The following is a 13560-nucleotide window of genomic DNA, read 5'->3' as shown; positions in this document are numbered from 1 at the left end:
AGTAAACCATCTGTCAATTCCAAAGCCAAGTTTATATCCTCTTGATTTACAAGCAGTCATTTCTCTAGAATAAATATCAAACATGTACCTTCAACACTTGTCCAGTTCCTCTTTTGGCCTCTGTTCCTCAATCAAAGCATATGAAAAAAAAAAAAATATATATATATATTTAGTCTTTAAGCCCGTTACATTAACAGGTGCTAGAATATATGTCTGTCTGTCTTTCTTTCTTTCTGTCTCTCTCCCTCCCGCTGTCTTTCTTTTTGTCTTGTCTCTCTCCCTGCCCCTGTGTCTTTATTTTCTTTCTGTCTCCCTCTCTCCCACTGTCTTTCTTTCTATCTGTCTCTCTCCCTGCCCCCTATGCAGCAGCATCTCTCTCCCCCCCACTTCCCTGTGCAGCAGCCACAGCAGCATCCCCTCCCCCTCCATTTCCCTGTGCAGCAGCATTTCCCTCCCTCCACCCCACTTCCCTATGCACCAGCATTCCTTCCCCCTCCATGTGCAGCAGCGTTTCCCTCCGCAACTTAAGTGCAAAAGTCTTCCCCTATAATTAGGCCTGCCATTAATCTACAGGGTCTTGGCCAGGAGAGGGAAGAAACGCATGCACATGTACCTGTTGCCAGCTCCGCAGCTTTGCCATCCTGCAACCCAGACACCTTCCACCAAGCCCCACACTCCATTCTCTTCCGCAGCCATGAAGGAGAGGGGTGGGGACAGGGGGGAGGAGCCATGGCTTGGAGGCGTACCGGAAAGCGCAGCAGCAAAGGCACCGTCCACAGCCAGCGAGGTCGTACGTCGGGGTGAAGCACGCTCTGCGCTTGCACCTTTCACGGAAGTTTTTTGCTGACAAAGTTTATTTTTTAGTTCAAAGTCGCTGCCACGGCTCCTCTCTCAAGCCGCACCTGCGTTGGAGAAGGCTTCTGATGCAGGCAGGGATTGAGAGAGGAGCCGCGGCGGCGGCTTTGAATTAAAAAATAAACTTCGCAAAACAACTAAGTCGTTTTTGGTTTTTTTTAAAAACGTGCATTTTAGGTTGTTGCTTTATCGAGGCATTACCAGGCGTCTTCCACAAATTGCCAGTTTTGCAGGCTAGGAACACAGACCCTAGATTATGAGTGACAGGAAGACTCGAAGAGGGGGAAGAAACCCAAGGCACGGATAATTCGAAGATAAGGCGAATGTATTTCACAAACCAACTGGCCAAAGTTTATTTTTAAGTTTAAAGGTGCCATGGTAGCTCCTCTCACGATCGCTGCCTGTGTCGCGCCGCGCAGGTCATGAGAGGAGCCGCCGCAGCGGCTTTTAACTTAAAAATAAACTTTGGCTAGTAGTGCTGTTTTTCTTGGATGGAGATCAGCTCGAGATGGAGAGCAGGGAGGCCAGCGGTTTCCAATTTGTCTAGCGGCCACTGGCAAAACTAAGCATGCATGCGCACTCCTGCCGGCCACAGACCTTGGGATCAGGGAACACGCCGGTAAGAGTGCGCATGCGCGCTTAGCGTTTTATTATAGTAGATATATATATATTGCATACTGTGTACCTAATTGTGTAAACTGTTATGAACTGCTGATTAGGTGGTATATAAAAATAAATTATTATTATTTTTTTGATGGAAAGAGGACTCCGTGCAAAAGCAAGTCTACTTTTGAGCATGAGTTGTGTGCTAGATAGGCTTGAGTTAGGTGGACGCAACTTGGGCATCACTTAGGCGTGCTTGAGGCGTCTGCGTATAGATGAACGGGGCTTCTATTTTAGGAGGTATAGAGGACTTTAGTTTGATATTAAGGTCAAAAGATGTTTATTAATGCATTACATAAGCGTTACCTAGCGCCCAACTCACGCTCAAAAGTAGACCTGCTTTTGTAACGCCTACATTTTAGGTGTTAAGTAGACATGTTGGAACACTGAGTGGCATGCAAGTCTAAATGGACGTCAATTTCGAAGCTACGTCCATGTCACTCCCACACCTATACAATAAAACAGGGGAACCAATTCCACAGAAATCAAAAAAGCAAGGGCAAAGTGGAAAAGTCCAATCGAGATGGTGCACAAAAACAGTGTCTTTCAACTCATCTGATAAATCCAATGGTCTTTATTAATCCAAAACAAAATCGTACATCCAAAGCAACTCAATGACTCGACATGATCACGTTTCGGCCATCCGGCCTGCAACAGGAGTCTTAGAAGTCTTTGGATAGCAAGTAGTCTTTAAATGGCAAATGGTTTTGCAGCATTTACAGACTTGGAGCAATGGTATGATTGTTTCACTTTTGACCATTTGCCATTTAAAGACTACTTGCTACCCAAAGACTTCTAAGACTCCTGTTGCAGGCCGGATGGCCGAAACGTGATCATGTCGAGTCATTGAGTTGCTTTGGATGTACGATTTTGTTTTGGATTAATAAAGACCATTGGATTTATCAGATGAGTTGAAAGACACTGTTTTTGTGCACCATCTCAATTGGACTTTTCCACTTTGCCCTTGCTTACTCCCACACCTATACCATTAGGCGCAGCTTTTTCTGATGGCCGTCACCGTAATTGTGGTCGTCTATTTTGTGAATCGTGCACAGCCCAATTATTGCTTGATAAAGTCGTTAATTGGGCTTATTATCCACTTTATTTGGATGTCTAATTCGATGGACGTCCTTTACAGAATTTGCCCCTAAGGAAACAAGACAGAAATAAGATTGACTCATTTGAGGTTTGGTGCTGGAGAAGGATTTTAGGCATGCTGTGGATCACCAGAAGAACTAACAAATCAATTCTGGAAGAGATCAAACCAGTTATGTCCCTCGAAGCCCAAATGATGAAGTTACGACTGTCTTATTTTGGTCACACCATCACAAGAGAGAAATCACTGGAGAAATACATCATGTTTGGGAAGATCGAAGGAACCAGGCGAAGGGGATGACTTGCAATCAGATGGCTGGACACGTTGAAAGCAACCATGGGGATGACGCTAGAGGAACTTTCCGGACTAGCACAAAACCGATTTCATTTTAGATCTGCAATTCATCGTCGCTAGGACTCAAGCACGAGTCAGTGGCACATAACAACAACAACAATATGCTCATAGGATGATCATTCACAAAGCAACCATGTGGTAAACCAAAATTTCACCAGTGGTGCATGTAATTTCTAATTGCAGCATATAAGCGTATGCTAGATCAAATGTGTCAAATATATCAGTTTTAAACTTTTTCAATGCAAAGGACGTTTTATAGTTTAAACCACTTATCTTAATACAAGTGAATCTCGGCCTCAACACAAAACAGGATTTCTTTGTGAATGATCATCCAATAAGCCTATTAAGCTTACTCAAAAAAACCTTTTCAACACATATTGTGAGGTTATTAGATCTGTGGGGACTATTTGTGGTTGAGGTCATCATTGGTGCCCTTGCGATATTTACTTTTCTAGTAAAAATCCCCTTTTGGTTTTGGGATATACCCGATTAATATAAGGCAACAAGGAGAAGTGAAGACTTTTTTAAAAGAGTTACAACATAAATACTGTTTTAACAAATGAAGTAAGGGAGCTGAAAAATCATTTTATGCTAATAGTGGAAGAATGGTTTTTGTGATGGAGATAAGATGTATGTGTTTGTCTGATTTTGTACGGATGTTTCTCATACAGATTGTGTATGTAATTTTGTGATCCGCTTTGCAAAAAGCGGACAATAAATACATAAACTAAAAACTATACACTTCCCCCTCCCCATTCGTGGTTTCCATACTCATGGTTTCACATATTCACAATTTTGGGGGGGGAGCATAGTTTACCACGTTCCCACCTCTCTCCAGCCTTCCTCCCAACATCCCTGCCTTACCTGGTGGTCTAGCAGACTTTCGGGGCAGGAGCGATCTTCCTACGCTCCTGCCCCATGTAGATCACCAATAGGAAATGGCTACCATGAGCTCCCATCATAGTCTCGAGAGACTATGAGAACTCACGGCAGTCATTTCCTATTGGCGATCTGCACGGGGCGTAGGAAGATCGATCCTGCCCCGAAAACCTGCTAGACCACCAGGTAAGGCCGGGATGCTGGGGGGAAGGCGGGAGGGAAGTGGAGGTGGGTCAGAGCCGGACGAAAAGATATTCGCGGTTTTTCTCAATTCGCGGTCCGGCTCTGCCCCTATCCCTCACGAGTACCGAGGGAGAAGTGTATTACCTTTTTAAAAGTGGACTAACATGGTTACTACCCCATTTTACTCAGTTATAACATTGAAACTTTTCTGATTGCTCATTAGCCACTTTTCCCTTCTTTCTGATGTGTGAAGCAGCACAGGGATAATCGATGACGCACGGCAGGATAAAATGATGATGCAATTGAGGGGAGGAGTAACCCGATGATTGATTGATTGATTTTAGGTGTTTGTAAAGCGCTTAGATAACCTTGATAAGCGGTATATAATCAGGCATTCGGGCATTTTCCCTGTCTTTCCCGGTGGGCTCACAATCACCTGTGGCAGTGGAGGATTGAGTGACTTGCCCAGGGTCACAAGGCGCAGTGCAGGATTTGATCCCATGATCTCATGGAGAAGTAGGCTAGAAACCAGGGTTCAAGGTCTGCTGTTGCTCCTTGTGATATTTACAAATCCCTTCACCTTCCATTGCCTCAGCTACAAACTTAGATTATAAGCCTTTTGGTAATGGTGCAATACCTGGAAGGTATAGTCTTCTCCAGTGGCGTGGGGGGTGAGGATCGCCCCTGGTGCCAAGTCGGTGGGGGCGCTGGAACTCCTGATGCACCTTGCCACCCTCCCCCCGTCCCTCCATATTATCTTTGCTAGCAAGAGCAACTTCTGCCTGTTGCTCACGCCAGCCTGGTTCCCCTCTGAATCACTTCTGGGTCACGGGGCCAAGAAGTGATGTCAGAGGGAATCCAATGCTGGCACGAGGAGCGTGCTTTCAGAAGCCACTCGTGCTGGCGAAGCTTAAGAGGTACGGGGGGGGAGGGAGAGCACTAGTGTGGAATGGGGAACAGAAAGGATCAGTGGGGAGGGGGTGTAGAGGAGGGCAGGGGGGGGCGCCACCACTCAGGACGCCTCCTACCCTTACTAAGCCACTGGTCTTCTCTGCTCCTTTTGGTACTGTACTTGAATATAACGCATCTTGAGCAACCAATGAAAAAGCATGAGCTAAATTAATAATCTTGCATTATATGAGGAAAAAAGCATGGCAACTTTTTTTTGACTACTTACCTGTGTCCTGTATTCTGTAGGGATGTGAACACAGCAGTAATGGAACTTCTGATCATGGCTTATGCTCTGAAAACATCCTGTGCAAAGAATATTATAGGGGTGATCCCTTACTTCCCCTACAGCAAGCAAAGCAAGATGAGGAAGAGAGGCTCCATCGTATGTAAATTACTGGCTTCCATGCTGGCAAAAGCAGGTAAACATGAGGGTATGAACCTTGCACCACCAGTCTGGGAAGGTGTCCAGCCTATAGCATCATGGCCTGCAATATATTTAAATTACTTATTACCTACTAATCCAGAAAGATTACTTGCATCAAAATACACCATAAAACATGAAATTTAAATAACTGATTAAACAAGATGAATGATGGTCATGGTCTGAGTACGGGCATAGTTTTCTGTTCGGTTGACTTGTAGAGATCTAAGCAACGTCAGACCGAGCTACATGTCAACTCTAGCATGGGAGGGTAGAAGAGATGTAGGCCTGCTACCTAAAAGTAGGAACGATGAGGATGATGGCTGTGGTTCAATTAGTCTTCAGCAGTGGGCAATACTATGGGAATTCTACCTTTTTAGAACAATTGTGGCATCTTGAGAGAAATAGATAATAGGACACCAAACACGATGACGTCCAATGGGACAAACTTGGTTGTGTTCTAGGTGATAAGTGGTAGATCGAAGTGTCTATTTGGATTTCAGTAAGAGCTTTGCATGCTTTTTTAAGTAGAAGGCTGGGAATTGCACGAAGAAATGGCTGAACGGCAGAATGCAAAGAATTGTAGGAAATTATTGTCCACTTGAATGAAGACGTAACAACTAGGCTATCCTTTTGCTCGATACTAGGACCAGGTCTATCTTTATTAGCAGCATTACAGACAGAAGAGGAGGAAAAACATACTTGATAACAAGCCCTGAGGCACAGTGGAAAGCATGGAAAAGAAAGGAAAGGAGAATTTAAAATCTTAGAAGAATGTGTAAATTTTACAAATCATTAACCATACTGTTTGAGATTTATGCATAATCCTGGTTCATTTGAAAATTTAAAATAAGGAGGTGTGCGTGAAGAGGGGTCCACATCTTCTCTAAAGACACAACCATGGAGACACTCGCAGTGCATTTCCTGAGAGAGTCGGGATCCTGAGATTTATTTTAAAATCTGTATGTATGTTCCAATATTAAAAATATTTATATAAGCATCTTTTTTTTTAAGGTTTGACCCACATTATCACTATGGATCTGCACCAGAAAGAAATTCAAGGGTTCTTCAGTTTCCCTGTGGATAACCTGAGGGCTTCACCTTTCCTGCTGCAATATATTCAGGAAGAAGTGAGCATACTGAAGTATTTTGTGTGTGTGTTGATTTTTATTTTTCTTCATAGGACCAGAGCTTTTTCTGGCTCACATCTCCCCTCACTTCATACAACAGCCTTAGAAAAAAAAATCCTGTATTTGATCCAACTATAAAATCTTAGGGCTATGGTGGCCTCCAGTTCCTCTTCTGTGGTGGTAACCAGTAGAAGGAGCATCTCATTTTTAAAGAAGCTGCATCACCTGCTATTTCTGCCCAAGTTGTTCCCCAAGCCATATCTAAATTTTACAGGTTTTGATATTGTGTATTTTTCTGCCATTGTAAAAGTGCTGAAGTGCCTGAGTCACGATGGAGCTGCAAGAAATGGTGGCATGACGCATGGTTTAAGTTGTGGCCCTTGTATGTATAAATGAAAAAATAATTTTAACATTTGGAATACTTAGGGCTCCTTTTACGAAGGTGCACTAGGGGCTTAACACGTGGAATAGCGCGCGTGCACGCTATCCGCTACGCCTCCTTTTAAGAAGGCAGTAGATTTTCAGCTAGCGCGCGCTAATCTGGTATGTGCGATAAAAACATTAGCGCACCTTCGTAAAAGGAGCCCTTAATGATCAAAGGAGGGTATGGTGAATTTTTAGGTGAATCTTTAGGAACAAACATTTTTGGGGTACATCAGAGCAATGAGAAATCCAGCACCAGAGGCAGTATCGATTGTGCTTCAGCATATACAAGTCTCTGTTCATTTTTTGTTCAGTAGTGGGTCCACTTGACAGCAGTCTTTGGGTTGTTCCTTTGGTGTTTTTTTTAGTGTGTGCAATTCTAACCACACAAAAAATAGATTTTCAAACACTCCTGTAACTTTACACTGATTGAGAAGGGGTAAAAATGAAAGTTGCTTGCATTATTGGCACATCAATTAGATTTGTAGTTGTTTTGAAAATCAAGTTCCTTATGGAAGTTGATAACACAGCCCCCTCCTCCCTTTTCAAACTGTACTTTTTCCTGGTTTTGGCTGAGAACCCCAGAAGCCAGAGTTAAATTCTACTGATGCTCCTTGTAAGAACATAAGAGTTGCCATACTGGAACACACTAAAAGGCAGGGCTGTGGAGTCGGAGTCGAGGAGTCAGAGTTGGAGGAAATTTCGGGTGCCTGGAGTCGGAGTCAGAAGTACAAAAAACTGAGGAGTCGGAGTCGGAACATTTATCTACCGACTCCATTTTTGAACTTGGCATACCAATCACGAGCGATTCTTTCAGCTATAGCACCCACTATATACACAGCACAAATGTTGCGAGCAGCTTCTGCGGCCTTAGAACCTTGATTAAAAGCAAAAAGAAGGTGGTGTCGAAAATGCTCATTTCTCTCAACTTGACATTCCATTTTAACGATCTGAAAATTAACCAGTGCTGTGGAGTCGGAGTCGAGGAGTCGGAGTCAGAGGAAATTTCGGGTACCTGGAGTCGGAGTCGGCATCTGAAGTACAAAAAACTGAGGAGTCGGAGTCAAAACATTTATCTACCGACTCCACAGCCCTGCTGAAAGGTCCATTAAGCCCAATATCCTGTTTCCAACAATGGCCAACCCAGATCACAAGTATCTGGCAAGATTCCAAAAGAGTAAAACAAATTTTATGCTGCTTGTCCTAGAAATAAAGCAGTGGATTTTCTCAAGTCTGTCTTAATAATGGGTCATGGAATTTTCTTTTAGGAAATTATCCATTTTTTTTAGATCCTGCTAAGTAACTGCTTTCACCACATTCTCTGGCAACCATTTCCAGAGTTTAATTACCTGTTGAGAGAAGAAATATTTTCTCTGGCTTGTTTAACCCTTTCAGGACCATAAGGATCGTAGGCCAATTTTTGTGGTTTTGACGACATTTTTATGGTAAAAAGGGCTTGCAGATGCCAAAAAATTGATTTTTTTTGTGAAATATCATTATTTTTTTTTAAAAAAATCACACTTCTGGCTTATGGACAGTGTGGCAAGTGAATCTTCTCGTCAATCTGGCAACGACGCTAATGAATGAATGTCGGAACCAGTTTGTTTACATAAAGGCAGTATCATATGGAATCCGTACATATCAAATTTAGAACTGTAGACTATCCCAATCAAAATTTATAGGATTTTAAAGTTATGGGACAAATATGTCCCTTGGTCCTGAAAGGGTTAAAATTTACTATTTAGAAGCTTCATTGCATGCCCCCTAGTCTTTGTACTTTTGGAAAGAATAAACAAACGACGCACATCTGCCCATTCCACTCAGTGTTCTATAGACCTCTGTCATATCTTCTCCAAGCTGAACAGCCCTAGACACTTTAGCCTTTCCTCAGGAAAGTCATCCTATCCCCTTTATCGTTTCCTTGGCCTTTCTACATACCTTTTCTAATTCTGCTATATATTTTTTGAGATACGGTGATCAGAATCGCTTACAATATCGAGTCAGAAGATGATATCTTCTGGCTCATGGGACCCTCGACCACCAGAGGGCATCCGTTGAAAATCAGGGGAGGGAAGTTTCATGGCGACTCCAGGAAGTACTTCTTCACCGAAAGAGTGGTGGATCATTGGAACAGACTCCCACTACAGGTGATTGAAGCCAGCAGCGTGACGGATTTTAAGAGGAAATGGGATACTCAAATGGGATCTTTAAGGGAGTGAATTCAGGGGGGGGGGATACTTGGAATGGGCAGACTTGGTGGGCTATAGCCCTTTTCTGCCGCTTTTTTCTATGTTTCTATTTGAGGTGCAGTTGTACCGTGGAGCGATGCAAAGGCATTATATAACATTCTCATTTGCTTTCTTAAAATTTGCTCAGTGTACAGTGGCGGTTTTCACCCTCTATTGCCTCAGATTCAAACTTAGACCGTGCCCCTCTGGAGACATGGGAATTCCTACTGTACCTGAATGTAATTCACCAGGAGCTAAATACCAATAAGTAACATAATGCCATAACATGCAAGGTACATTTGGCTAAATATGTTTAAGAAGGAGCTGCTCAGTGTATGTAGTCTGTTAAAATTTTGATCTATGGTTGATTGTCTTTACTGGCACATGTAGGCTCCTTTCCTGTCTCATGGCTCTTGGCTCCTGCAAAATCCAGCGCCATGTGGATTTCTTGACACCTCTTCCAGATATGCAACTACAGATTATTAACATCCCTAGACCTCTTTCCAATTCCAGGTCATAACTTTGATTCTCTCCTCCTTTTGACTCCCAAATTTCTTTCACAATCAATTCTTCTTTTCTGGCTATTTGCGTTCAGTGAAACCTTTTGTCTCTTTAGAGCATCTGAAAATACTTGCCTTTATTTTAAACCATATTGGCTACTTGCAACTCCTTAAACCAGTCCACTATTCACAAATTACAACTTGTATAGCACACATAAGAACTGCCATACTAGGACAGACTGAAGGTCCATCAAGCCCAGTATCCTGTTTCCAATAGTGGCCAGCCCAGGTCCCAAGTACCTAGCTAGATCCCAAGTAATAAAACAGATTTTATACTGCTTATCCCAGGAATAAGCAGTGGTTTTCCCCAAGCCATCTCAATAATAATCTATGGACTTCTTTTTTAGGAATTATCCAAACCTATTTTAAAACCCTGCTAATCTAACTGATTTCATCACATTCTCCGGCAATGAATTCCAGATGTCCATGTTCTAAAAAAATACAAACAGGTTTGATTGTACGAGCCCTGCATGTCTTGTCTTATCTTTATTAAAATTTGATATACTGCAGAATGGCCAAAATGGCATCACAGCAGTTTAATTCCTAATATGAAAAGGTTAAAACAGTAGTTTACATTTAAAAGCAACAGTATGCTTAAAAAAAACAACCATAAATAACATTGGTGCCTGATCAACTGGGAAGTACAAATTACATGAAAGAATTAACAAGCAAAAGACTGCGTAAAACAAATGTGTTTCGAGTGATTTCTTGAATTCTGACAAAGTGGAAAGGTTCCTGATGTGAGATTATTCCAGAGTTTTGGCCCTATATAGCAGAAGAGACTGTTGTGAGGTAGATGAATTTCTGACAGAGGTGAAAGACAAAAGGTTAAAGAAGCTTCTCAGGCTCCCGATTCTTCATTGATAATTCTCTACAAGATTTTATTTGAAAATACATCAAGCCTTTTTCAAAAGTGTTCCTGCCTATTCAGAAGATCTCTTCATTCCCTCTTCTTACTCATACCCGGTATTTAAATCAGTTCTCTTCCACTGCATTCGTTATACCATCTTGAATAGTAGAAGACACGGCCAAGTGGTCCCTTGCAGAAGTGGCTAAGTGGTCCCTTGCAGAAGTGGCTCGCTGGGAACTTTACAGAGCCCGGGGAGGGGGGTATCCCCTTCCCCTTCCCACCAACTATACCGGTCTCTTTGGGAGGTGACATTGTTGGAGGTCAGCTCCTTATGATTCTTTTCTTTTGACTCTAGATCACTCAGTTGGGGGGGAGGTGGGGGAGGGGTTTTGGGGGGGTGGTATGAGTGGGGGATAGTGTGAGTGTGGATTGTTGTATGGCTGGGCTCCCTGGGGAGCCACTCTTTTCTTATGTTAAAAAGTGGAACTTATTGAATGATCTATCTCTTTTTTTTTTTTTTTTTTTTTACCCACTACGCTGGGTTTGTTGTTCCTGTGACCCTGGGGACTGGTGACTGAGGGGGTTAGTGTGGGCTTTGGCCCCCCTCTCTATAGCGTGTACGGGTTTCGCCTTGTTATTGTGTCTCCATATGTTGCCAGTGTATTGCTTTCTTTCCTTTGTCGGTTCAATAATCTTTCTGTTTAATAAAAATATTTCAAACAAAAAAAAAAAAAAAGAAGGCACGGCCATTTCTTAGTTTGGTCCTGCAACTTTAACACTATAAGGCTGCCTTGAAATTCTACTTATTTTCTGAACCTTTTGGGGGAAGTATGAGACGTTGGCCAAAGGTGCACAAATTAATTAGTGTATTTTTTCCCTCTCCTCTTTTGTTTCTTTTACTTAGAAAACTACTGTATTTTTCGCACTATAAGATGCACTTTTTCCACGCCCAAAAATGGGGTGGATATGTAAGTGCGTCTTATGAAGCGAAGATACAAATTTAAGCCCGCTGCCGCTGTATATTTTTAACCCCCCCTCTGCCACATATTTTTTTTAAAAAAGATCGCTACTGCTGCAAACTTTAATCCCTCCCTCCCGCCCCCTTGCTGCAGTCATAGCTGGTGGTCTAGTGAATTTCCCGGCCAGAAGCGCAGAGATCAGGAGCAAGCCCTCCGCGCTCCTGCCTGGGCCTGCGCCAATCTCCGAATAGCTGCATTCAGCTCTCGCGAGACTCACAAGAACTGACTGCAGTCATTCGGAGATCGACGCGGGTCCAGGCAGGAGCAAGGAGGAATTGCTCCTGATCTCTGTGCTTCTGACCTGTGCGCCGCTGTCTGGGAAAGATGAGAGCCGTCTAAGGAGGGAGGAATTTTAAAAAGTACTGAGGGGGTATGATTAAGGGTACGGAGGGGGGGGATGATTAAAAAAGGTACTGGGGAGTAAGTGGGGGGATGATTTAAGGTACTGGGGGCACAAGGGGGTATGGGGGGATGATTTAAGATACTAGGGGGGAGTGGGGCCTGCCTACCTGCCACTAGGCCTGCCTGCTCTGTGCCCTGCCCTGGCCTACCACTAGACCATCAGAGGAGGGGACAGGGTACAGAGCCTGGTAGGGAGGGGACAGGATGCAGAGCCTGGCAGGGAGAATTTGGTTCAGAATGTTTTTTTCTTGTTTTCCTCCTCTAAATCTAGGGTGCATCTTATGGTCAGGTGAGTCTTATGGAGCAAAAAATACGGTAACTTTTCTCTCTCCTTTTTTATAATTATAATTGTAAGCTACTTTATTTTTCCTCTAACAAATGATGTGAAACAGGATACTAACTGCCTTTTTTATCAAGCTGTGGTAGCAAGTACACCGGAGCCCATTAATTCCCTATGGACTTTGGTGCATTTATGATGCCGATGCGTGCTATTCAGCTTGATGAGAGGCCCTAAGTTCTCAAACTAAACTAAACTAAACTCTGTTCATACTGTTGTTCAGCGTGTTTTAATAGTCTTCTGTTGTGTTTCCTCCCCACCCGACCCCATTTGAATTCAGATTCCTGATTATAGAAATGCAGTTATCGTTGCCAAGTCCCCTGACGCTGCTAAAAGGTAAATTGAAGCTACACTAGTTCTGATTTTGTCTAATCTTTTTGAAGCCATGCTCTCTAAAGTGAAGATGTGTGCATAGTTTTATTTCATTATTCGCATAATGGAGATTGTATGTTTTATAGAGACGTGGATATGAACTGAGGAAGAAGCTTATTTATATCGGGCACTTCCTTCAGATTTTGAACTTCTTTCTCGTTCGAGATCATATAAGAGAGGGAGAGGGATAGCCGATGGCTATAAATCCTCTTTACAGTTGTTTGAACTGAAATCAGTGTCTTTCCTATATAAAGAATTTATTATTGGTTCAGGTTGGGAGGAAGTGTCCAATTTATTTGGCAGTGTTTTACTGCCCTTCGGGATTACCAGTGAAAGCATGGAATAATAAATATATCAGACTATAGCAGATTTAACGGTGCAGTATTCCAGGCTGATAATTGTAGAAGATTTTAATATGCAGATTGATATGGTAAGTGCGTGTAGAACGAAATCTTTCTTATCTTTATTAGCTGATCTAAAATTGAAACAATGGGTTAATGTGGCAACTCACCGAAAGGGACATAACTTGCATCAGTTTGAATTAATTTGTATTTATATAATTTTATACTTTATATATATATATAGTTTTGTTTTGGTTTTTTTGGAGTAATTAATTAATTTTAGCTGTAATATGATATGTACTAGAGATGTTAATATTCTTTTTCTTTTCCTTTTTTAATGGAGTTCTTTTCATGAATTTGATTGAGTTGTGATGTGAACCGCTTTGATCCTTTTGGACTATATAGGCGGTATATAAAGATTTTAATAAACATGAACATAATGCCACTTTCAAAATGACACAGAACGATTCACCACAAAGATAAAACCATGCATGAA

The 13560-nt window shown here is 42.4% G+C and overlaps 1 protein-coding gene across 3 annotated transcripts in view; it reads left to right on the top strand.

Annotated features, from left to right (window-relative positions):
* The window catches only part of PRPSAP1 (phosphoribosyl pyrophosphate synthetase associated protein 1), a 63658-nt gene that overhangs the window by 28432 nt on the left and 21666 nt on the right, over positions 1-13560 (top strand). For all 3 annotated transcript variants that reach the window (XM_033960530.1, XM_033960531.1, XM_033960533.1), the window contains exons 5-7: positions 5228-5400; positions 6417-6532; positions 12632-12687. In XM_033960530.1, the coding sequence (XP_033816421.1) occupies positions 5228-5400; positions 6417-6532; positions 12632-12687 (345 nt within the window). The remainder of the gene's footprint in view (positions 1-5227; positions 5401-6416; positions 6533-12631; positions 12688-13560) is intronic.

The sequence above is a fragment of the Geotrypetes seraphini genome, chromosome 10 (genome assembly GCF_902459505.1).
Source record: "Geotrypetes seraphini chromosome 10, aGeoSer1.1, whole genome shotgun sequence".
Classification (NCBI taxonomy): domain Eukaryota; kingdom Metazoa; phylum Chordata; class Amphibia; order Gymnophiona; family Dermophiidae; genus Geotrypetes; species Geotrypetes seraphini.
Note: the sequence above shows the minus strand (reverse complement) of the source record. Positions and strands in the feature narration are given on the sequence as shown.